Genomic DNA, 24,747 nt, shown 5'->3' on the forward strand with positions numbered 1-24,747 from the left:
ACGTCCTAAGTGCAGATCAGACATCGAGAACACCTCCCTCTGGGCATTGAATGGGATGGACATCCTGTTTTCCTGAGACTCTGAAGAGCCTTCCTTGTGTGGCGGAACATTCTTCCCCCCCCCCTCTCCTCTCTCCAAATCTGTTCTGGGGTTCCCCCCTGACCTTCCCTAGCAGATCTGGGTGTGCAGGAAGGGGAGGAAGGGGACAAAGTTTCACTGTGCTAGTCCTAAACCTTGAGTTGGCATACGATTAATTGAATGCCACCCAAAACGTGTATTTGCTCCTGCTTGAAGCACTCCAGAACTTGACTGGTGGCATCTCTCAGGGGGTCTTGCAGCCAAGGACTTGCCACCGTCTGCTACCTGACTGCTTTGTAACTGGAGGTCCCAGGGATGGAGACTGGGATCTTCATGCAATGCGTTTGCCCTGTCCCTGAGCCAGTCATCTTCCTCTCTTCTGTCCCTCACAGCCAACGGAACGACGCTCCCAAGTCACCCCTGTTAATTGCTTCCTTTCTGTGAGAATGGAAATGGCCGAAGCTGGGCTGACTGAGGTAAGTGGACATCTTGCTTAGTGGCAGGCCTGGGGTGTTCCCTTGAGCAGGGCGAATGTAATGACGAGCTAAGGATCAGAGCACACCTGAGCACGTGCAGAGCGCATTTGCTGCATTAATGAGCAACTTCCCAGCCCTGTTTATTTTTTCTCAACCATTTCTATACAGCTTGATTGCCATTGTCTCTAAGCAGTGCACAAAGTATTCCATACAATGAAAAAGAGTGGAAAATATAAAATAAGCCTGCTAGGATAATGATTATGGTGGTGATGATGTATTCAGTAAGGTCAACAGGGAGAAGGGCCTGTCTGAACCTGGAAGGGAATTCCATAAAATTGGGCCCACAATGGAGTGCTTTATATCCCACCTTTAAACCAAGGAGGTCAAGGTTCTCCCCTTCCTCTTATAACCCCCAGAACAACCACCCTGTGAGGTGGGCTAGGCAGAGAGCCCCTGACTGGCTCAAGGTCACCAATGAGCTTCATGCCTGAGAGGGGATTTGAACCCTGGACTCCCAGGTCCTGGTCCCACACTCTAACCACTACACTACACTGTCTCTCAGCAGCTGCTTAGGGATGGGACTGGGGACTGTGATTTTACATGGCTTGGCATTACAAAATTGGGAGTGGGAGCATGTGTGGGATCTTGGGCATCCATCTTTAAATGGTGTTTTCTGGGTCAGCAGAACCTGATTAGGGGACATTTGGCTGTTTCAGGGCCCAGCGAGCTCCAAGGAGAAGGAGGAGCCTTTTGGTAAGGAGGAGGCATCCCTGACACAGCCAGGCCAGAGGACGATTGTTATGTATTGAGCTGAAACCTAGACCAATAGGATCCAGAATGAAGCAGTCTGATTGGTCTGCAGGAGCCACCCAATCCAGCTCCAGGTGGAAGTGAATCAGCAACCTGACTGGCCTGCAGGAGCCAATCATCAATTTTTTAAAGTTCAGTGTACTGTATATATATTTATATATCACTAGCTGTACCCTGCCACGCGTTGCTGTTGGTAATTGAATAAAATGCAAAAGAAAGGAAATGGAAATTGTACATCGTGTGATTGTAGAGGGGGGATTTGAGGTTGACATTGATGTTCTTGTTGTTGTTCATGTGTTTGAGACATTCTTAGTCTTTGCCGTTCATTGTGTTGAGAACGTAGTAGTTGTGTAGCTTGAAAACGCGTTTGTCATGCTCGTAATCGTGCATCTTGATGTCTGGCTGTACGTTGATCTGCTGTTTCTTCAGCACGTCTTTGAGCCATTATTTGTCTTTCTTGCTCATGTCTTGATGAACGTTGTTCCTGAGTTAGATTGGCATGTCTTTGTCGTCTTATTTGCGCTCTGCGAGTATGACAACCAATGTTTCTTTTGGGAGGCATTATTTAGACCTTCTATAGGAGATTGTTTTTATTTATAAAGAAGGTCTAAATGAAGGGAAGAAGAAAATGAGGTTGGGAAACATAATAAAACTCTTAGAACATATATTTGTGTAATGTACGTAGGGATGTGTCACGCATAGAGGGTAATGGGGATTGGGGAAGTTATGATGGTTAGATGTTTTGTAGGGTGGGTGGTGTTGTAATTGGAAGGGGGGTTGGAGGCGGCGAGGTGTAGCGAGGTGGGATTTATATGTGAGGTGATGTTGGGGGTTAGTGGTGAACGTGGAATGGGTGGAAGGTCTTGAGGGTGAATGATATTGTGGATTGAGGGCAATATGGAGGTGGTGGTGTGTGGAAAGGTGGATGGTGTGGGGGGATGTGGGGGGTATTGTGTAAAGTGACATGGTAGGAAGTTTAAGTGGGTGGTGCTGTCGAATGAGGGTACAATGATGTTTGTGAGGTATCTCGAGGTCGGAGGTATGTATGTGGGGGTGTGTGGGGTATTGTGGGGAATATTTCATGTGTAAAGATATGCAGGTTGTGTTCAATATATCGCATCTTACCTGGACAGTCCTCCATGGAGTGGCATGGTTGTGGAGTGGTCTGTTGTCAGGGCGGCCTGGTGTCGGCGCGATCTCTGTGGTCTGGCGTGGGCTGCTGGTGGACAGCGCGGCCTGCTGGCTCACGCATTCCCTGGGGTGCGGCGCGGCCTGTTGGTGGGCGCAATCTGCGGGTTTCTCCGAGGCCTGTTGGTGGTTGCAATCTGTGGGTGCAGTGTGGCCTGCTGTCGGGCGGTACAGCCTTCTGGTGGGCGCGATCGGGTGCGGTGTGGCAATCGGGTGTGGTGCGGCCTGTTGGCGGGCGTGATCCCTGGGGTGCGGCGCGGCCTGTTGGTGGGTGCGATCTGCGGGTTTTGCCAAGGCCTGTTGGCAGTCGCAATATGTGGGTGCAGTGTGGCCTGCTGTCGGGCAGTACTGCCTTCTGGTGGGCGCAATTGGGTGCAGTGTGGCAATCGGGTATGGTGCAGCCTGTTGGCGGGCGTGATCCCCGGGCTGCGGTGCGGCCTGCTGGTAGGCCTGATCGGGTGCGGCGGGACCTGCTGGTGGGTGCGATCTCCGGGGTGCGAGGAGGCCTGCTGCCGGCCGCGATCTGTGGGGTCCGGTGCGGCCTGCTGGCGGGCGGCGCGGCCTGTCAGCGGGAGCGATCCCTGGGGTGCAGCATGGCCTGTTGGTGGGTTGGGTGCTATTGGGGATGATACGGCCTGCTTGTGGCCGCGATCCGTGGGGTGCGGCGAGGCCTGCTGGTGGGCCAGCTGCGATCCGTGAGGTGCGGTGCGGCCAGTTGTGGGGCGCGATCCGCGGGGTGAGCTGCAGCCTGTTGGCGGCCATGATCCTCAAGGTGCAGCGAGGCCTGCTGGCAGGCGCGATCCCCGGGGTGCAGTTGGCTGGAGGGATTTCCATGGTGCGGCGTGGCCTTCTGTCAGGTGGGATTCCTGGGGTGCGCCGTGGTTAGTTGGCGGGCGCGAGCCCTGGGGTGCGGCGCAGCCTGATGGTGGGCGCGATCCCCGGGATGCAGCGAGGCCTGTTGGAGGAGGTATCTCCGGGGTCTGGCGAGGCCTGCTGGCAGGCGCAATCCCCGGGGTTGGTGACTGGTTGTGGGGATTGGCCTTTGGAAGCAGTGTGATCCCCTACTGAAGGTTTGGTCAGTGGGGTGGGGTGGGTCCTGGGGTGATTAGGCTCGCTGACCAGTGGGCGGGATTGTGTGATAGTATGTATGTCGTTTGTATGTTGAATTTCAACTGGAGGGCGCAATATTTTTTTCAGAAATCCAGGTTTTTACCTGTCCTAGGTGTGTCATTTGGCCAATGTATGTGGATAGAAACACTCCCACATGCCCATCCGATGTTGTGGCCAAATTTGGGACAGATCGGGTCAGTGGTTGTGGAGAAAGGTCTACCGTACAAACATGGACCATGTAAATTTTTATATACCGGTATGTAGATATACCAGAAGCTTTTCACCTTCTTACATTCCCACCACAAATGATAAAATGCTCCTTCTTTATCTTTACATTTCCAACATTTGTTTTCAACCTTATATATCTTAGCAAGTTTAACCGGTGTAATATACCACCTATGCATCTGGGGGCCCCTCTTGGGCACTGGACCAAATGAGCCACTTTTGTGTCCTTCCACAGGGTGAGTGGAGGCTCACAGGGAGAGTTGACGAGGGGTCCTGAGGGTCATCTAGTCCTACCCCCTGCAGTGCAGGAAACTTTTGCCCAACGTGGGACTCAAACATACAACCCTGGGGTTAATAGTCTTGTGCTCTGCCAAATCAGACATCTCAAAAGGAAAACAAGATTGAAGGTGAGGAAAAGATTATTTATTGGGACTGTTAAAAGTGTGACTGTCTCTTTAAGAAGAAGTAAGCTGCAGAGGGAATTATGGGAAAAGGAAGGAAAATGAATCCTCTCAAAGGTCCCCCTGAAAAACTGCCCAAGGTTCTCTTGGTGGGTAAATGTTTTTTATGTCAGTCACTCTGGTCTGGAGAGAAACTCCTGCTGGGCCTGAGAGGCAGATTTAGTCTCCTCAAGAGATAATGAGGTGGGTTTCATTTCCCCACAGCTTAAAGTAAGGGAGGAGGGTCTCTCCTGAGAATGAGGTTCCTGAGAACGTGTAGAGTTCGGCTCCTGAGTCAGCGTCAGAAAAAGACACACGTCCCCCTTCATAGTCCAGAGTCACCCGGATCCTCCTGGGCTTCTCACTCAGGGACAGAGGAGAGGAATCAGGGAAGGTGCAGGCCACGAACTCATCTCCCCACTTCCCCACAGCCCAGATCCCTCCCTTAGGGCCTGGGGTGAAGTAGCCCTTTCTCTCCACAGACTTCCTGGCGACCCCCACATCCATGCATCCCTTACTCTCCACATTGACTTCCCAGAAATGTCTGCCTGCTGTGAATCCCTCACGTCCCAACACACAAGACCAGCCATTGAATCTCTCAGGATTGTCAGGCAGGTCTTGCTTTTTGTCTCCATATCTCATGCTTTTCCGATCCTCCGACAGGATGATCCTGGGATAGGCTGTGTCTGGATCCAGAGTGACATTTGCTGTTGAGGAGAAAAGAGGGAAAGAGAAGATTAGGCAGAATCAGCTGAGAGAGAGGGGGGGGGACATCCTGATACAAAAAGCACACCAAAAAAACCCAGATTCCCTTTGAGATCAATGGGATTTCTTTGCATCGCATGCAAGACTGAGACTCCTCCTTGCAGACTCTCATCAGAATAAATATCTTCGTTGTTCGTTTTTAAATCATTTTTCTCCACTTTCTTATATTCGATGTATATTGTTCCTGCCCTCCTTGCAATCCAGGCATTTTATAAGAGGAAAAACCACCCAGTAAACCTCTTAGTCATCTCTTCTGTGTTAGTGAAGGGGAAAGAGAGGAGAATTGGAGGAGGCAGGAGAGGAGAGAAGCTGCCCCTCTCTGACATTGGGGTGGGGGAGGAGGACCCTGTTCTAACAACAACAACAACAACAACAACAACAACAACAACAACATTTACAACATTTACATACTGGCCTTCATCTATAGGGTGGTTCACAGCATAAAAAGACAACATAAAAACACATATAGGCGACCCTCACTTTCACAGTGGTCACGTTCTGGGCCCTCGTGCCCTCAAGTGAAAACCGTGTTAAGTGGGGAGCCTGTTTATTCCTGCTCTCCATCTCCCTCACCCACTTGGTCTCTCCTTCCCTTCCTACCATCTTGGAAGTTTAGGCCTTGCCACCAGGGAAGAGAAATCAGGTGGCAGGGCTATTTTATTCAATACTTCTCTTTTGGATTTAATACATACCATAAGACTAGTTCCCTGGGAGAAGCGGGGAATAACTCAAAAGGTTACCACTTTGGGGCTGAGACAGTCATGATAGGCAAGTGTAGGGCTGCCATGTGTAAAGAGCAAGAAAGAGGACACATTTGCCAACTTCTACTTTTAACCATGGATCACTATGACAACTCTCATTTTAAATTACTATATGTAGGCTATAGAAGCTGTGATATATTGCCAGTAGCAATGTTATTAACTGACAACAACAACAACAATAATACATGTTGCTCCCTTGCTTGCCACATGAAAGTTTATCGGGCTCATGTTCACATCTTTGTGAACATAAGTGTGCACAGAACAATGTATTAAACTGTTTAACATCTGCACATGGGCTCTCCTTAAGGGCAGGGGGATGTTAATTCTTGCGCTCCCAGACTCCTTCTCCAAGATCTTGTAGCTGAGCCAACGTCCTTTTAGTTCAGCCACAAGAGAAGGGATTTTGCTAGCTTAAGATGCGGCTCTGTTGTGATTCTCTGCTGCAGACTAGCTAAGCAAGGTGCCTTAGATCTGAGTCTAGTACACTAGAAAAAAAAATTATGGGATCATGTAAACCAAAAAACCAAACAAAAAAACTTGGGACATTATGCCAAATTTTAAAAATCCGCCCAGGTAGAAATTTTAATCAATGAAAGTAGAGGATGTGGCAGGAAAAAAGAAGACATATGGCAACCAGGCCTGGAAATGGTCACATGGAAAAGCGACCCAACTGTCTCTAGGAAAGAATAAAACTCTTCCCTTCTCCACCTGATCCTTCTGGGAAGTTTCTTTTCTTTTCTTTTTTTTAAAAATAATTTTTATTGGATATTTTCAGCTTAAAACACTTCACAACTCTTATCCTCACAACATACAATTTAGAAAAACTCAATACCATCAAGAAAGAAAGAAAGAAAGAAAAGAGAAAAAAGAAAAAATTACAAAAAAACCACAAAAAGAAATGAATAGAAAACAGAGAAAAAAAGAAGGAAGGAAAAAATAACATCAATCTAACTATATCATTGTCATAACTTCGACTTCCCAGTCCCACCCTTCCCGAGTCCATTTTATACACGTTTTCACTGTGTAACATACTCATCTAATAATACTTTCTATATCTTCACATAATTTAATACTATTAAATCCTAGAAACTCCCTTATTAAAAAAGAAAAAGAAAAAAAGATAAAAAAGTATTCCATCTATAAAAAAACCCTTAGCCTACAAGTTTCCCTAAAAAATATTCCCATTTACTAAATCTATCACCCTCATTTTTAACCTATTACCCTTATTTCCTTAAAAAAACAACCCCTCCCTCCCCTGGTTGACAGTTCCCTGTAATCCACGGCCAGGTCCTAATAACATTCCAATTTCCAACCATTTAATCCATCCCTTATTTAAAATTTCTTACGGTTTCACCCCACACCATCTCTTGCCCGTTGCATGCCACCCCCTTCTCTCGATATCTCCTGTTGTTCCAATTCCTGTCCCCCACTCCCAATCCAGGCTTCCTTCTTCTTGTCCCCCCAATGCCAAATCTCATTCTGATCATTTGTCTCTACTTGGTTGTCCTTAACAGGAGCCTGAACTCCCTCTCTCACTGAGAGCACAGGGTCCTGAATTTTTTCTTCTTGGACTGAAGCCTTCTGGTTCCGAGATTTGTCCTGTGCAGCCTCTCTCACAAGTTGCTCAAGTCTCACAATCTGCTGCTCCTTTTGTTTTAGATCCTTTACTTCTTTTTCGTCTTTCTTCTATTTCCACCATTTGTTGTTCCAAATTGTCCTTTTGGGGAGACACCTGTAACAGTTCTTTCAAAGTCTGTGTCTGTCTTCTATAATCCTGCACACCTTCCACCAGTTGTTGGATTTGTTCTAACAAAAATTGTGTGTTGTCCTTATTCAGCTGGAGACTCATTGTTTTGTCTAGCAGGATCCTTTGTCTTCTCAAATTACAAAATGAGGGGGGAGCTTTCCAGAAGCAGTGCTCTATTCTCAGGCAGATTTCCCTTTGAAATTTCTATGCAATCTTGTTCCTTTACTCAGTTTATAAAGTCAAACTTCTCTTTTTAATTTCAAAGTCTTTTTGCAACAAATCCCACTTTTTCTTCTATTTAAACACCTAGTCAAAAGTTCAAGAGTTCACAATAATGAATGACTTCCTAGCCGGTGACGTCACAATGGCGGCTGGTCGTAGACTCCAGGCTCCTGCCCCCAGTTTGCTGAAGGGCTCGTTCAAAGTATTTTAAAAGTTTTTGCAGAAATCCACAAACATAAATCTCCTTCCTTTGGCTCTGCCACCACAAGGAAGGGGTTCAGCTTAATTTTTTAGCGGATCTCCAGTTCCCAATCCAGCATAATAGCTGCAGGTTCTGTAACTGTGTAATAGTATCTTGGGGGGGGGGCGATCTCCGTTTCCTTTTTGAATTCCCCTCCCAAGACCAAATCTTCTCTAATTAAATCCAATAATTTTACTTACAAGTCCAATCCGGGGGTTCTCAGGGGGGTCGCGGCACTCGGACGACTCCCCCCCCCGGGCGCCAGGGGCCTCGGAGACCGAGGTTTCCCTCGTTGATGGACAATGGTGGCCGACCGGAAGTTCCCTAGAGGGCTAGAGTCAAGCTGTGGATGGTTCTCAACTGTACAGAAGAGACCCCCCATGAAACACTAGCCCCCCCTCCTGTGAATTGGGGTCTCCGTGTGCAATTTACCTCTCTGGAGATTTCTGAATGACTGGACATCTGAAGAAGCAAAAAGAAAGGCTTAATGGGCTACAACTACAATAGCTCAAAGAAAATCGTTTTACAAAACATCACCTGTTACAGCATCTGTTGTTTCCTTATTTCAAGCAAAATATTAAATCATAGAACAAAGGCGATAACCGTAGGCCTAAGGAATTAAAACAATTAAAGTCTTTAGCTGTGATTCCTGCATTGCAGGGGTTGGACTAGATGATCCTTGGGATCCATTCAAATTCTACTACTACTACTACTACTACTACTACTGCTACAAGCTGTGGATGGTTCTCAACCGTACATAAGAGACTCTTGACCCCCCCATGAAACACTAGTCCCCCCCCTCCTGTGAATTGGAGTATCCATGTAAAATTTACCTCTCTGGAGATTTCCGAATGACTGAACATCTGAGGAAGCAAAAAGAGAGGATTAATGGTCTACACTGCAATAGCTCAATGAAAATCTTTTTACAAAACATCACCATAACATAGCATCTGTTGTTTCCTTATTTCAAGCGAAAGATTAAATCATAGAACAAATAATTGGAAAGACGACAACTGTAGGCCTAAGGAATTAAAACAACTAATGTGTTTAGCTGTGATTCCTGCATTGCAGGGGTTGGACTAGATGATCCTTGCAATCCATTCAAATTCTACCATTCCATGAATCCATTGGGAAATCAGAAATGGTAAACCATACTAGAAAATGGCGGAATACAATCATTCAAAATTCAGAAATGAATTGGTGATCTGTACTGGATGGATGAAGAAAGGTTAACATCTGCCCCAAGTAAACTGGTGGGAAAAAACTTTTGAAACCGAATTTCCAAGAATGCTGACAAACCAAATTGCAGAGGAAGAATAGGCAGAGCTTTGCACTGTAATTCCAAGGGTCTCCCTCGTGGAATGGGGCTGATCTTAAAAAAATTGTGGGAACTCTCAGGATATTGGGATGGCTGAAGCACGAGAAATGGCTGGTGAGGTTGAAACTCTGAGGAAGAGGCTCAGGTCTTGGCTGTACTGCTGGGAGACCAGCCTGGGCAGGAGGTGGAGGAGGGACTGGGTGCTTGCGGGTGCCCTTTTAAACACACTTCACGAGGGGGAAATCCAAGCAAATCTCGAGAAGCCTCAAAAGAACCTCTCCAGATTGTGTGGAGGGAAAACAAAATGCCCAGGAGGTTCCCTATGAGAACTCAACAAGATGGACATTGGACTGACCCTGCAGGATTATCCTTAAGGGCTCTGAGGCTTTTTCCTACAAACAAGCAGTATATAAATTTTATGAAAGAAAGCAAAATCTATAAAATTGAGGGGAAAACCAGGATAATACTCTATGGGCAGGAATGGAACTCAGACTGGTATGTAGGTTCTTCGCAGGGACAAGCTCTGCCTCCAAACCAAGCCTTCAAACCCCCTCCCAGTTCATTCATGGGACATACAAAGAACCCAAACACCACTAGAGGACTGTTACCCAGAGTGACGCCATTGATGGGGGTCCCAAACTCTGCAGAGCAGATGTTTCAACACCCATGAAATATCAGTCCACATCCCTCCTGTGAAACTGTTTCTCCCCTGGAAATTTACCTTTCTGAATCTGTTCTCTGAATAACATAGCATCTGAGGAAGCAAAAAGATATGAAGTGTAAAGGCAATGAGGCAGCCTTAACATCTTCCCAAGTAAAGTTGTGGGGGAAATTATTAAAACCAAATTGTGAAACATAAGGAAAAGCGAAGGTTGATGAGGAAGGCTTGGCAGAGCTGTCATGCAAAGGGACGCCCTTCCTCACAAACCTTCTACAAAACTTTCATAATGTTAACAAGCAGAATTGTGCCCTTTGGGGCTCATGTGCTCTTGCTTCTATCCTCAATGGGGGAACTCTCATGAGATCTTGAAGCAGCTGCAGGTAGACGTATGAGGAGATGGCTCAGGCCTTGGCTCCACTGCTGAGAAACACGCCTGCACCAATAAAGAGTAGACCAAGAACTCAGGCTAAGTCTTTAAGTTGTAGTCAGAGTTTAGATTTAGATTTACAACTCTGACTACAACTTAAAGACTTAGCCTGAGTTCTTGGTCTATTTTTTACTGGTGCACTTACTAACGAGAAACAAGCCTGAGCAGGAGGCAGAGGGGGAACTGGGGGCTTCTTAATGCCCTTTGACTCCATTCAGAGCAGGAGAACCTCCAAAAGGACAACCCCAGATTGTGTAGACAGGAAACCAAAAGGAAAAGGAGGTTCCGTAGAATTGTAAACAGATGCACAGGGGAGGAAAAAATCCCAACTTTGCTCTGCACTCTGGTTCAGGCTTTCTTTACAAGCTCCAGCGTCACAATATACATTGGCCATTCTGGGGGACAGGAAATGAAGGGTGGAGCACCAAGAAGGAAGGTATCCTGGGGTTACTCAATTCCATGCAATCAGGGCCGTCTAAGCACCTTGGTCGCCCTGGCGCCGTGGTGCGACAGATCCCTACGGCGCCCCCCGGCACCCCGTTTTCCAGCGTGACGGGTGGGCGGGCAGGCTCAGCGCGCAGCACGGCTACCAAGGGCGCTGCTGCACGACCGGCGGGCGGGTTTAGCGCGCAGCGCTGATGATGATGGCGCTGCCGCGCGGCGGACCATCTGACCGGCAGGCGGGCACAGTTGCGTGGCGCCCCCCCTGGCGGGCCGGCGCCGTGGCACCCTGCGCCACCCAGCCTGGCCGTAGGGCTGGCCCTGCATGCAATAAGAGCCTGGCATGTTCAGTTCTGAAGAAGTAATAGAATTCCCAGTGTGAAATCCTGGCAGCCATTATGCATTACCTTTCATTGCATTCTCCACAAGGTGATTTAGATCACAGGATTCCAAGATCCTGTTCCTCAGTTCTGGAGGGAAAGGCAGTGGCTTCTCTGGACTCTCTCTTTTCTCATACCTGGTGAAAAGAAAAACAATGTCAGCCCATTCAAATCCACAATTTCTGTTAAAGGAAAAGAAAGGAATTGAGAGGAGGAAGTCGGCCATGGAAATCCTAGAGGGACAGGCAGGTACCGAGTGGGGAGTTTCTTCCTCACTACCGACTCCTCAGCCAGACCCCCAAGGGTCAACACAGCAACCCCAGGCCTCTGAGTCTCCCCACTGATGTCAATTCAAAGAAGAAGCAGAATCATATGGGTGAGGACAGCACAGCACACTTTTACTTTCTCTAGATGTCCACAGAGAAGTTGTGAGGAAGATAAAGAGATTCACTTTTGTTGGAAAACGTGAAATGTTCCTCAAAACCTCTACTCTGAACCTGAGTGACACCTTAAACTTAAATACTGCAGCCGGAATATGGTCAAGAATACAGCCAATTCCTTTGTGAGAAATCACCCCCTCCCAAGGGGCTCTATGGGGCAGGTGTTTGCTTGAGATAAGGTGGGGTGGCCGGCAGAGTGCTTGCTGTAAGAGTGACAAAACTGGTCGAGAAGGAAACAACTAAGGCAATCATTGATCCTAGGAAAGGAACTTTGCCTTGTTGTGTGTGCCAGTAAAACAGCCTTCTCTTAGCGACACTTGAGTAAACTCAAAATATTTGTTTCTGGAGCTTGGGGATCTCTTGTTTTGATATATTAGATAACCTCTGGTCTAGAATTGGATATTTGCAGAAGTTGAGACAGCAGAGAGCATTATTGGCTGCTCACTTTCCACCTTAGAACAAATCTATACCACCAGGTGCCATAGAAAAGCACTGGACATATCAAGAGACCCATTGCACCCTGGTCACCATTTGTTTCAGCTCCTGCCATCGGGACGAAGGTATAGAACTATGCAGGCAAGAATGAGCCGTCTCAGGAACAGTTTCTTCTCTAGAGCGATTTTGGCCTTAAATGGAAAGCCTTGACTTTGAAGTCATCTTATTTTACTTGTTATTTGTATGATATTTACTGTTTTTAATTAGGTTTTGTAATTTTGGATTATGCGGAATGCTTTATCTGAGTGGATGTAGCAACCGAGTAATTTTGTTGTTCCCGCAAGGGGACAATGACAATAAAGATATCTTATCTTCCACAGGTGCACATCCAAATCTAATGATTCATCAAAAGGACATTCAGGCCAATACAAAACAGATAATACACATTACAAAAGTAAAACCAAACCTCACAAAGGAAATTCATTGGGGAGAATTGGGTGCTACAAGTTCCAAAGAGGCGGTCCTGCTTTACCTGTGAAATGCTGCAGGGAGTGAGTCCCACAGTCTCCCCCCCCCCCCCGCAGCCCCTGTTTGAGGGCCATATTTGAGGTTCTTGCATTCTGGCCTCATGGAGTGATGCTAATGGAAATGAGCAAGATTCACTTACCTCTGCAAGGTGCTTCTCATATCCTAGAGGAGAAGAGAAGGGAATTCACTACACACCACAAGCCACACTAGGAAGAACCCCTCAGCTTCTGGCCCTCAGGGATGGATGGATCAGCCAGTTTTGGTTTTATTTTATTTTTTTATTTTTCCAATCTGAGATTATTAATTTTTCCGACATCAAGTTCTCCACATTTTCACATCTGTTTGCAATTATTTTTCTTAAAATCCTTATGAAAATCCACCAGCATTTTAGGAAAATTTTACATTTGTGGGTTCAAGATTAGATTCCAACACATCTCATGTCTTAGATTATAATTTATTAACATTACCCTGTTTGAGTGTGCAATTGAGACATAAGTAAGCCTACAGGATAATCCTACTAGGGTACTGTTCCAAATTGTCTTCCACAGAAGCCCTCAAATTTCAAATTCTACTTTCCAACTGGAAATAAAAAAGCACATGTAGCATAAAATGCCTCCAAAGGGGTAATAAAACAGCTCAGTGTTTCTTTGGGCTCATCCACACTTCTGCTTTTCCAGTGCCCAGAAAACACGGGTCCAAGTGGTTTTGCCTTTGCCCTGCCACTTTCCCTCAGGAAAAACCTGCTCCTTAGTGCAACATCAAAGCAAACGTCAATCCGGAGAAAACCAGGCTTAGAGTTTTTAAGTGTCAGGTGTGACTGCAGCCTGAACACAGCAGAGTTTGCGCAGGTTTTCCGGAAGCTTCTGGCGGTAACTGAAATGACTAGACGTCTGGACGCAGAATAAACTATTTACAGGATTTATTAAAATAAAAGAAAACAGAGTTTCTATATACAAAGCAAAGCAAAATAAATCCTCTCCTCTCTGTCTCTCTCTCAACCTATACAGCAATTTCTCTCCTACACTCACCACAACACATACTGAACTGGCTTTCACAGATAACTAGTCTCAGTGTTGAACCTCAACCAATAGAAACGCTGTTGCTAAGGTAGAAGCAGACCTTGGCTTTCTGCCAAATGTTATTAGTTTGACCTAGATTAGTTTGACCTAGATTCGATTGAGTGAAGAAGCAATCTGATGGTGTTTTATGCTACTGACTCAGCAAAAACCCGAACACCCCCTCTCAGATTCTTCTGAACCAATTAACTCTTCACTTGCTTTTTCTAGCAAACCTAAACCTTTACACATTTGTTTGTTCTTGATCTTTGACAACGGTTTAGTTAACACATCAGCAATATTTTCCTCACTAGATACATAAGTACATTTAATCACATCATTCTGTACACAGCAACGTACGTTTTGGTATTTCACTGCAATGTGTTTCGAACGTGATTTCAAACCTTCTGTATTACTCAAAGTTATGCATGCTTGGTTATCCACATAAACTTGTACAGGTTGTTCACAATTTACATTTATATCTGTTAACAACTGCTTGAAATAAATCACTTCGTTGCATAATTCATTAATTGCAGCAAATTCCGATTCAGTAGACGATCCACTTACTACGTTCTGCTTCCTGGACCGCCAAGTAATTAACGCCCCACCAAACATAATGACTAAACCAGTAACAGATTTTCGATCTGGCAGATTTCCCCAGTCACTATCACAGTAACAATACAGTACTTCATCTCCTTCTGAATTTAATTGTAAAACATAGCCAATTGTTTGCTTAAGGTACCTTAGTACTTGTTTCACTGCTTTCCAGGCATTAAGCGTAGGTTTTGAAAGCAGTCTGCTTAGTATGCCAACTGCGTAACTAATATCTGGTCTGGACCACTGTGCCAGATATAACAAACTCCCAATAACTGAATGATATAGTTCAGGGTGTTCAAACAATGAGCTCTCATCTGTGTGAAGTGATTTTATAAATCCAGGCTCCATAGGTACTGCAGTTCCTTTGCAGTCTTGCATCCTATAGTTAATTAAAAGCTGCTTGATTTTACTCTGCTGATTTATCAAACAACTACCATCCTTGGCCCAGCACACTTCCAAGCCTAAATATGATCGAACTGGACCTAGGTCCTTTACTTTGAATTTGCTAGACAGTTGTTTTGCAAACCTTTTTGTCTGTTTGTCTGACCTGCAACCATATAAAACATCATCAACATATATTAGACACAACTCTTGTTCACTTCCAGTTCCACGTACATAGACACAATTGTCTGCTACACTCTGTTTGAAATTTAAAGATACCAATGCTTCGTGGAGACATTTATTCCAGGATCTAGCAGCCTGCTTAAGCCCATAGAGAGCTTTATTTAACTTTAACACTCTATTGCACCCTGTCTCAAAGCCAGGTGGCTCAGTAAGGTAAAGTTCTTCAGTTAAAGATGCATGTAAGTATGCAGCTTGTATATCAAAATGATTGAGTTTCAGCTTTCTTTTAGCTCCTATTGTCAGAAGTAACCTTACACTTTCAGGCCTGACAGTCGGGGCAAAAGTCTCGTCAAAGTCCAGTCCAGGTCTTTGAGTATACCCCTGTGCTACTAAACGAGCCTTGTGTTTGTACCCTCCTGTTACTAGAGGCTTAAGCTTATACACCCATCTGCAGCCCACAATTTTAGCCCCCTCAGGCTTTGCTACTGGTGTAAAAACTTTATGCTCATTTAGAGAAGACATCTCTTCCTGCATAGCCTGTAACCACATGTTAGCCTGCTCTTATGGCAAACTCAGCACTTCCTGATAGCTTCGAGGCTCCACTAAAACATTAAACACGTTAGCCATATCAGGAGAATAACGTTCTGGTGGTACACCTTTGTTTTTCCGCTGAGATCGCCTGGGAGAAAAAGTTTCTGCAGTCTCACTTTCCCCCTCAGAACTTCGCCCCCCTTTCGGTTCCTTAGCAACGGGTGAAGTCTGACTAGTTTCTTGCTGTGAGGATATCTTATCTGTACTTTTCTCCCCCTCATTCTCAGACTCTCCACTCTCAGGCTCTTTTTTACTATCACTGTGTCCTTGGGAAGATTGAAACCAAATTTCTGTGTTAGCATGTAATTTCTCCCAACCACTATGCTCACAAAAAGTGGCATTTCTGGAAATTACAATTCCATTTGCTCCTTCTGCGAACCTATATCCTTTTCCAAGCTCCTGATAACCCACAAAAATTAGCTGCTTGGTTTTAGGCTCTCCTTTCTTGCGTACCTGTTTGGGAATAAGTACCCATGCTTTTGACCCAAACACATGCAAATGGTCTACTTTAGGTTTCTTTCCAAACAATTTGAAATAAGGAGTTGTACCAATGGTTTGATGGAATAGTCTGTTCTGAAGATAGCAAGATGTAACCATGCTTTCCGCCCAAAAGGACATTGGTAACCCAGCATCTTCAATCATAGAAAACATCATAGTTTGTAAAGATCTATTTTTTCTCTCCGCAACTCCATTTTCTTCAGGAGAAAAAGCGTTTGTTTTTCTATGCCCTATGCCCCGTTTATGCAACCAATCACGGAAAGCATTTGACAAAAATTCTCCACCTTTATCCGTCTGAATCCTTTTCAGTTTGAGAGAAAAAAACCTCTCCACAGACGCCACCCAGCCTTTGAACTTTGTAAACACGTCTCCCTTGCTTTTCATGGGATAAACCCAGGAATAACGCATTGCGTCATCCACAATAGTCAAAGAAAAACGCGCTCCACCTCTGCTAACAGCAAATGGACCAATTACATCCATATGAACAAGCTGTAGCGGTGTATCGCTCTATCACTTCTGGGAAATGATACTCTCTGGGTTTTAACTTTTTTGCAAACATTGCAATCCAAAAATTTATTACAATTCTTCAATTTGCACCCATCAGCTAGCATAGGCATTTTTAAAATACTTTTCCAGCCAGCATGTCCCATTTTTCTATGTAATAAATGCACACAGTTGTCATGCACAGCTTTGTTACCCAACACAGGCTGAGATTCACTGACTACTGCTGAAATTGGAGAACCTGCTTTAAGCATAAACAAACCTCCCTCTGACTTAGCAGTTCCCAGAATCTCACCATTCTTTTTGATAACACAGCTGTTTTCTTCAAAATGTACTTTGAAACCAGCTTTTAGCAAACAATCTACTGACATTAAGTTGCTTCTTAGTGAGGGCACACATAACACATTCTCCAGGCACTCACGCAGACAAGGAACAAACACTGAACCCCCTGAATGTACCTCAGAAGTTCTCCCGTCAGCGAGAGCAATTTGGCTACGTTGTGCCACGCTCTTTGAAACAAACAACTCGTCAGAATTTACGATGTGACGAGTGGCACCTGAGTCAACCACCCAGACAGTTTGTTTCTCATTAGCAACCTTGACCATGGCTGTCACAAGATGAGCTGACTGTTTACGCTTGAAGAATTTCTTCTGCCGCTGTTGCTGCTGCTGTTGCTGCTGCTGATCTTGTCGCTGATACTTCGTCACCTCTGGGCACCCGCGTTTTAGATGTTTTGTCGATCCACACCGAAAACACCGTCGCACAGCATACGCTGACTCTTCACAGGAACATGGTGGTTGCTGCTTCCCTTCTGGAACGGCATTCACATTCTTTCCAAGCCGACCGCTTGTCGATGCCTCTGCAGCCAACAACCTGTCCTCCCGTTTCTGCCATTCTTCCAGCAAACGCCCAGTAACATAACTAACAGTTAAATCATCTTCCTTCATTGCCTCAAAAGTCATTACTAAATTGTCCCAGCTTTCAGGGAGAGAGCTCAAAATGATAGACACTTTCTCCTCCTGGGCTAATGTACAGTCTCTTTCCTGAAGTGCTACAAACTTCATCTGTAAACTGTGCAGATGATCATGCATTGTCACTCCAGGCTGTAACATTGCTTTGTATAATGACTTACGAATAGATAACTTGGAAACAGCAGTTTCACGCACATGTAGGTCTTTCAACGCTTTCCACACACCTTTGGCTGTTTTAATCCCCCGTACATGCGGTAACTGGGAATTCTCAAGCCCCAAGATAATGGTGGCCCTTGCTCTTTGGTCATTATCCAGGTCTTCATCATCTGGCCTCACAGGTGGCTTATTCACAGCCTGCCAGAGATGTTCCCTTTGCAGCACTGCCTGCATGCGTTCAGACCATAGCAAGTAGTTGCTGTCATTCAGACGCTCAAACGCCATCTGAAACGGTTGTGACGCCATCTGAGAGCAATGTTCCCTGGAACCTGGAACCAGCTACTCACGGCCTCCGAGAGAGAACAGGAAACACAGCATCCAGCACTTCCACGCTGCAGCTGTTGTCCAAACGATTCCACGCGTCCACGGCTTCACCAGCTCACTGATGCCAACACGCCAGCCAGGAACCAGCCAGTGTCCTTCCCATAACCTCTTAGAGTTTTTAAGTGTCAGGTGTGACTGCAGCCTGAACACAGCAGAGTTTGCGCAGGTTTTCCGGAAGCTTCTGGCGGTAACTGAAATGACTAGACGTCTGGACGCAGAATAAACTATTTACAGGATTTATTAAAATAAAAGAAAACAGAGTTTCTATATACAAAGCAAAGCAAAATAAATCCTCTCCTCTCTGTCTCTCTCTCAACCTATACAGCAATTTCTCTCCTACACTCACCACAACACATACTGAACTGGCTTTCACAGATAACTAGTCTCAGTGTTGAACCTCAACCAATAGAAACGCTGTTGCTAAGGTAGAAGCAGACCTTGGCTTTCTGCCAAATGTTATTAGTTTGACCTAGATTAGTTTGACCTAGATTCGATTGAGTGAAGAAGCAATCTGATGGTGTTTTATGCTACTGACTCAGCAAAAACCCGAACAGGTTTGCTCTCATTCAGCAGTAAACAGCGGGTTTTCCTGGAGGAAAGGGGTGGGAGAAGCAGCAGTCTGGATGAGACCAGAAAACACGGGTCCAAGTGGTTTTGCCTTTGTCCTGCCACTTTCCCTCAGGAAAAACTTGCTCCTTAGTGCAACATCGAAGCAAACATCAGTCCGGATGAGTCCCTCTGTCTTGCTCTTTGGTCACTGTGACTGAGCACCATTTTGGGCTGATCTGTGTCCATGGGGAAGGGGATCAACCCAGAAGTCATGGAGGGAATGGGAAGAGAAGCTTGGTCAAGAGACTGGCTCATGTCGGAAGGAGGCCTGAATGCTTCCTCAGTGAAGCCCCTCACAGGGCAGGAAGGCAGCATTGGCCAGTGGGAAGGCATTCAGAGACAAATCATCAGCAAAGAGCAGAAAATCATCTCCTGTTCCATCAAGAACACAGAAGAATCTCTAGTCTCCATTCAGGTGAGTTAAGCATCCTAGGTCTCTTGGGTCTTCCTGTCCATTACAAACTTGAGTAGAGCCCCTGAACTCCTTGTATACATGAAAGGGGCACAGAAGGGATGGGAGGCAGCCTCTTCCTGGAGCCTTGGGCTGCTCCTGCCACTGTCTTACCTGCAGGAGTTCACTCGCTGGCTGCTGACGCTTCTCCTCCATCTCCTGTATGATTCTCTCAAGAACGGAGAGTTTCCTGGAGAGTTTGGCCAGCTGCTCATCCCTTCTCCCTGCAATCTCCTTCTCCACCTCTTCCACATGAGTCAGCAGATGTTTTTCTTGTTCTTCCAGGAACTGGCACAGTTGTCTGAACTTCTCGACAGTCTTCACCCTCTCAATTTCTGTTAATTTCTGCAAGTAAAGAGGAGGTCTGAGTGTGGACAATGGTCAGCCTTCAAAACAGCAGGAAGAAAATTATGAGAATTCCACAGGGAGGGCACTTCTGATTTTTTAGAGACATCAAACCTCCAGTGGCTAAAGAAGTAAACATTTATTTTGAGGGGAGGCCCTCTCAATTGCTATTTCTGTTGACTTCTATTTTGCAGAGGGCTACTGCCTAAAGCAAGGAGCTTTTCTCCTACCGGTAGCCACCAATGTTCTCTGACAGTTATATTGCCCTATTGAGCGATTTACGACTCAATAGGAGCTACTCACGTCGCCCAGCACACGTCGCCCAGCACACTTTCGCTGCGCTCTGCTGCGTGGACCCGGGCTCGGCAGTGAGAATGCAGAGTCTCTCTCCTCCTTTCACGCACAGTAGTAGCTTGTATAGCCCTCGGATAAAAAGCCTTGTAAGAACACACAAAGTCCAGGTTCTTCTACTCACTACTGAAGTTTATTTACAGAGAAAAACACAGACGTCCTGGGGAGATCGCAGACATCTTGCTTCTGCCTCCCAGGCAGAATCGAAATCAACTGTTACACAAAGGAAAGTTTCCCCTATGTTCTGTAACACGATATCTTCCTCAGTGGTCAGGTGGTACACAGTACACAGTTTAACCCCTTGGTTACCTGTTACTCCTCACATGTTCCCTGCATGTTTTCGGGCATGGCATAACTAGAGTTATTCAGAGAACATTTGTGGACATAAAACACCCCTCAATTTAGACTGAAGCCATTTAGGTGTAGAAAGGCAACAGAAACAGAGGAGGAGGCAGAGGAGGACAAAGTGCAGAGTTCATCCCCATAGCTCCCCTATTTTATTTAAAGGTTCAAAATGGGCAGAATTTCCTAAACATGAACAAGAGCGCACATTCAGAAAGACAATTCTTTAGTAACACTTATGGCAAATCAGGATATGGATTAAATTGCTTCCACCCTCTCAGCTCACAAGTCCTCAGGCTTCTCCTTGCCTGCTATTCACAATATACAACAATGGGAAATGTTACAGGTAGGTAGCCATGTTGGTCTGACGTAGTCGAAACAAAATAAAAAATTCCTTCCAGCAGCACCTTAAAGACCAACTAAGTTTTTATTTTGGTATGAGCTTTTGTGTGCATGCACACGAAAGCTCATACCAAAATAAAAACTTAGTTGCATGCACATGAAAGCTCATACCAAAATAAAAACTTAGTTGGTCTTTAAGGTGCTGCTGGAAGGAATTTTTTTATTTTGTTTCAACAATGGGAAAGAAACTCAATTTAGCTGCATTCAAAGGTGAACTTACCTAATTTGCTATTGCTGAAAAAATTTGGAGACCAAAGAAAAGCTTTGAAATTCACACCTCTGATATTTTCAAGCTTGACCCAGCCAGCTAATATTCACAAAAAGTGTATTTATGAGGGCACAGTACAGATCAAAATATTTATACAAGGAAGTAGCTACCCTAACATCTGGATCATTTTCAGAATAATAAATTAATAAACCGACTGATATGGAAAAAGGAGAAATGGGGAGAAGCTGAAATTGGCAGATTTCCCTATCACTTTTCAATCCTGACTCAATTCTTCTTCTTCTTCTTCTTCTTCTTCTTCTTCTTCTTCTTCTTCTTCTTCTTCTTCTTCTTCTTCTTCTTCTTCTTCTTCTTCTTCTTCTTCTTCTTCTTCTTCTTCTTCTTCTTCTTCCTCATTGAATTTATATACTGCCCTATACCTGGAGGTCTCAAGTGCTTGTTCCCTGTCTAGTAACAATAGAGACACTTACAAGGAGGTCTTTGCTTTCCTTGTCCAGGTCTGCTTGATAGGCCAGAATTTCCTCTCTCTCTTTCCTCAGAATTTCCAGGCGGCGACAGATCTCTTCCTTAAGAGAAAAGGGAAAACTCAGCTTTGATTGAGACACAGAGAGAGGAGATGAATATAATACTGAGTGTTTGGGTCCAGTGGCCTTGCTATAATAGCAAAGCAGGGCCGGCTCTAGATAGACCCCCGGTGGCGCGGGGCCCCTGCGAGGGCGGGGGCGCCGGAGCGATCTCCGCCCCTCAGCGCCAGGGCGCGCGACTTGCTGGAGACTACCCTGTAGCAAAGTAGTTTACTGGAGGAAATACCGGTAAGAGTCTGGAGGTTTTCAAGCTTTTTGGGTGCATGACTCCCTTGACCAAGTACCTTTTTTCTGCAGCACCCCTGTGGGGCTCAGGATCCCAGTTAGGTCCCCCCTTGCTTGCAGAGCTGGCAGCCCCATACCCTTTCTCAAACCCCCTCCCTTGCAGAGTGCTCTCTCAGCCTCCTCTCCTCTCCCCCCTCCTTGGGAGTCCCAGCCTGACTTCTCATCTTGAGGTCCCAGGGAGAAGTGGGAAAAGGAGGAAGGGCCAGGGCAGGATCCAACCTGGGATGAATCAGTCTAGCATCAAAGAGAGAGGTCAGTCTAAGAAGCTAGAGATGCAGGGATAGACCTGAGCTTCTCAAAACTTCACCCAACCCAAACCCCTCTTCTGCAAGCCTAGGGCTTTTCCACCCTTCCTCTTAACATCACTGCTTTGTTGCTTAATTGGGCCAAATGGCAACTCAGGTTTTCTGCTATTTGTCAGTTATTTTCTCTGCAGTATCCAGAGCCCACGTGTGCTTGTGCCACCAGGGGAGATTTAAGTGCTGCAGCTTCTTCAATTTCTGGGCCAAAGAAGTTCTTGCTGTGGTCAGAATCCACCTAAGTAGATCATTCAATCAGAAGATTGCTGTCTGGTCATCCTGCCAGTTCACAGGGGCCAGCTTCTTTTCACTGTTATTACTATTTCATGGCATTATTAGCATTGCATGACACAGGAGCATTTTTGCACCACTGTAGTAGAACAAGTGATTTTTTAAAAGGGATTTTACTTCCTTTTTAAAATTTAAATTTAAATTACATATTTAATTGCTCAGGTCCAATTCGAGTTGCCATGAAAAAGTCATCTTTTCCCCTTGTCTTTGCAGATGCTACTCTGAATCATGGACTCCTTTGCCATTTGGGGTGGAAGGAGATCCACAGCTCCCTCCCCCAAGAAACCTCATTGCACAGGACTCGCAGCACCCCCAGAATAAGCGTGCTCCCCACCAGTAGGTGCTTCCACCCCCACTCAAAAATCTGATTCCGACATATACTTGGGGGGCGGGATCCTGCACCTTCTGGTCAATTCCTGGTTAACAGCCCCTCCTTGCTGCTCTGTTTTGCAGTGCATTGAGGAGGCATCCTGGTAGCCAAAGGAGACATGTACTTAGTTGTGTGTGTGCAATTTATATTTTTACTGGTCTAAATACCCCGTTTCTCCTATTTTAAGACGTAGTCATAAAATAAGCCATAGCAGGATTTTTAAGCATTCAAGGAATATAAGCCATACCCCGAAAATAAGACACAGTGATAGGCACAACAGCAATACCGGTCGCGGCAGGAGGAGGAGGAGGAAAAATATAAGACAGGGGTCCCCAGACTTACCCGGCTTTGGGCCGGTTCCCACCGCGCCGATTGCGCGGCGGGCCGGAGGGCGGGGGAGTGCACGCCTGTGCGGGCCGGCGGGTGGGGGAGTGCGCACCCGTGCGTATGCACACACGCACTTACTGGCGCGGCGGCGCGCTTCCAGGTCAGAAAAAGTGCCGGAAATCGTTTGTGCGCATGCGTATGGGCCTCCCCCGACCCGGAAGTGCACGAGAAATGACCTTTTCTGGGTCGGGAGAGGCCCATACGCATGCGCACAAACGATTTTCGGCGCTTTTTTCCGACCCGGAAGAACGGGCGGCGGCAGCGGGGGTCACCGCGGGCCAGATTGGGAGCCCAATTGGGCCGCATCCGGCCCGCGGACCGTAGTTTGGGACCCCTGATATAAGACATCCCCTGAAAATAAGCCATTGTGTGTGTTTTTTTTAGGATAAATAAATAAATAAATAAATAAGATGGTGTCTTATTTTCAGAGAAACACGGTATGTACAAAGCAACCTTGCTGGGGGATGTGGATGAGGTTAACCCTTTCTCTCCCTACCAAGGTCCGAGTTCAAATCTTTGAAGCTGCAGTATTTCAAGGGAAGATCCCTTGGTCCCCCTGGCAGAGAGACGTCAACCCCCTCCTCCCAGCCATCCCAGGAGCCCTCAGGCTTCCCCTTGGCTGCTTTTTACATAATAAACAACCACCAATTTATGCCATGCCTACTTAGGACCTGAGGATTAAAAAGAAAACCTCCCCAAAGAATCCACAGCTATTTCTCCCCTCGAGATCCAGGGATCTCCTACCTTGTATTCCTCGAAAGCCTCCTTCAGAGGAATCACCTTGTGATTTTCATGTTCCTTTGATTTGTCACAAACCAGGCAGATAGGGGCTTCATGGACTTTGCAGAAGAGCTTCAGGGGCTCCTGGTGATCTTCGCAGACTCCTCCTTCTCCCTTTCCCTCTTGAAGGCTGAGATTCTGGGCTATTTCTACCATATTAGCCAGTTGCTGGTTGGGGATGAGACCCCTTCTCTGAACTGTTTTTCTGCACTGAGGGCAGGAAGCCTCTGCCTCCGATTCCTCCCAGTACTGGATCAGGCAGGATCGGCAGAAGTTGTGCCCACACTCTGGGATGGTCACTGGATCCTTGAAGTAATCCAGGCAGATGGAGCACGTGGCTTCATTACGGAGACGCTGGATGTGACCCCCTGCAGCAGCCATGGCTCCTTCGCGCCAAAGAGCCGAGTTAAATTTCGCTTTCTCAGTTTTCAGCCACGTGGAGTTTCCCTTCCTGGAAATGACTCAGTGATCATGTGATCTTTTTTTAAAAAAAGAAATGTCTCCAGGACTTTGCATTTGCTGAATGTTTCCTCAAGTACAGTAGCATAGAATGCTTCTTGATTGCTTTGCATGCTTTTGATTACACAAACACCCACCTACCTAGGAAGTTGTGGCATTCATACTGCAACATTTTCATTCATATGCTTCCTTGGCAAAGGGTCTTGGGTTCTGCCATACAAAGCCCTAGGGCAGTTACCTTGGGGGGATTCCCTCTCCCCATACCATCTGGCCCAGTGTTTCCCAAACTTGGATTTCCAGCTGTTTTCGGACTACAATTCCCATGATCCCTAGCTAGCAGGAACAGTGGTCATGGATGATAGGAATTGTAGTCTGAAAACAGCTGGAGACCCAAGTTTGGGAAAACCCTGATCATGAGGTCTACTGTGAAGGCTCTGGTGATACCCGAACCTCCACCCTTCATCCAGGCAAGCAAGAGGCGTCCACAGAGTTCAAGGAAAGACCCCAGCGAGGCAAAACACACAAAGACACAAACACACTCTTCCCTTTTTCTCCT

The 24,747-nt window shown here is 46.1% G+C and overlaps 1 protein-coding gene across 7 annotated transcripts; it reads right to left on the bottom strand.

Annotated features, from left to right (window-relative positions):
- Positions 1-4,288: 4,288 nt before the first annotated feature.
- LOC148687145 (zinc finger protein RFP-like) lies at positions 4,289-24,184 on the bottom strand. Of its 7 annotated transcripts, XM_088664236.1 has the most exons (8): positions 23,697-24,184; positions 21,207-21,302; positions 19,185-19,415; positions 12,833-12,855; positions 11,318-11,427; positions 10,103-10,135; positions 8,496-8,525; positions 4,289-5,034 (listed from the first exon to the last, which is right to left on the bottom strand). In XM_088664236.1, exons 1-8 carry the CDS (start codon positions 24,111-24,113, stop codon positions 4,517-4,519), a joined length of 1,458 nt encoding a protein of 485 aa, XP_088520362.1. In that variant the 5' UTR covers positions 24,114-24,184; the 3' UTR covers positions 4,289-4,516. The 7 variants fall into 7 exon arrangements, with proteins under 7 accessions (XP_088520362.1, XP_088520363.1, XP_088520364.1 ...); XM_088664237.1 differs by lacking the exon at positions 10,103-10,135; XM_088664238.1 differs by lacking the exons at positions 8,496-8,525; positions 10,103-10,135.
- Positions 24,185-24,747: the final 563 nt, after the last annotated feature.

This window comes from Zootoca vivipara, chromosome 2 (assembly GCF_965207765.1).
Source record: "Zootoca vivipara chromosome 2, rZooViv2.hap1.1, whole genome shotgun sequence".
NCBI lineage: Eukaryota > Metazoa > Chordata > Lepidosauria > Squamata > Lacertidae > Zootoca > Zootoca vivipara.

Bases quoted from the DNA above. Each gene is read 5' to 3' on its own strand.
- LOC148687145 (XM_088664236.1), bottom strand. From the start codon at position 24,113: ATGGCTGCTGCAGGGGGTCACATCCAGCGTCTCCGTAATGAAGCCACG. The intron at 12,856-19,184 runs GTAAGACAGTGG...CTTCTCCTCTAG, and splicing joins CAGCGAGTGAACTCCTGCAG to GATATGAGAAGCACCTTGCA. The intron at 10,136-11,317 runs GTAATGCATAAT...TTGCTTCCTCAG, and splicing joins TGTGGAGAATGCAATGAAAG to ATGCTATGTTATTCAGAGAA.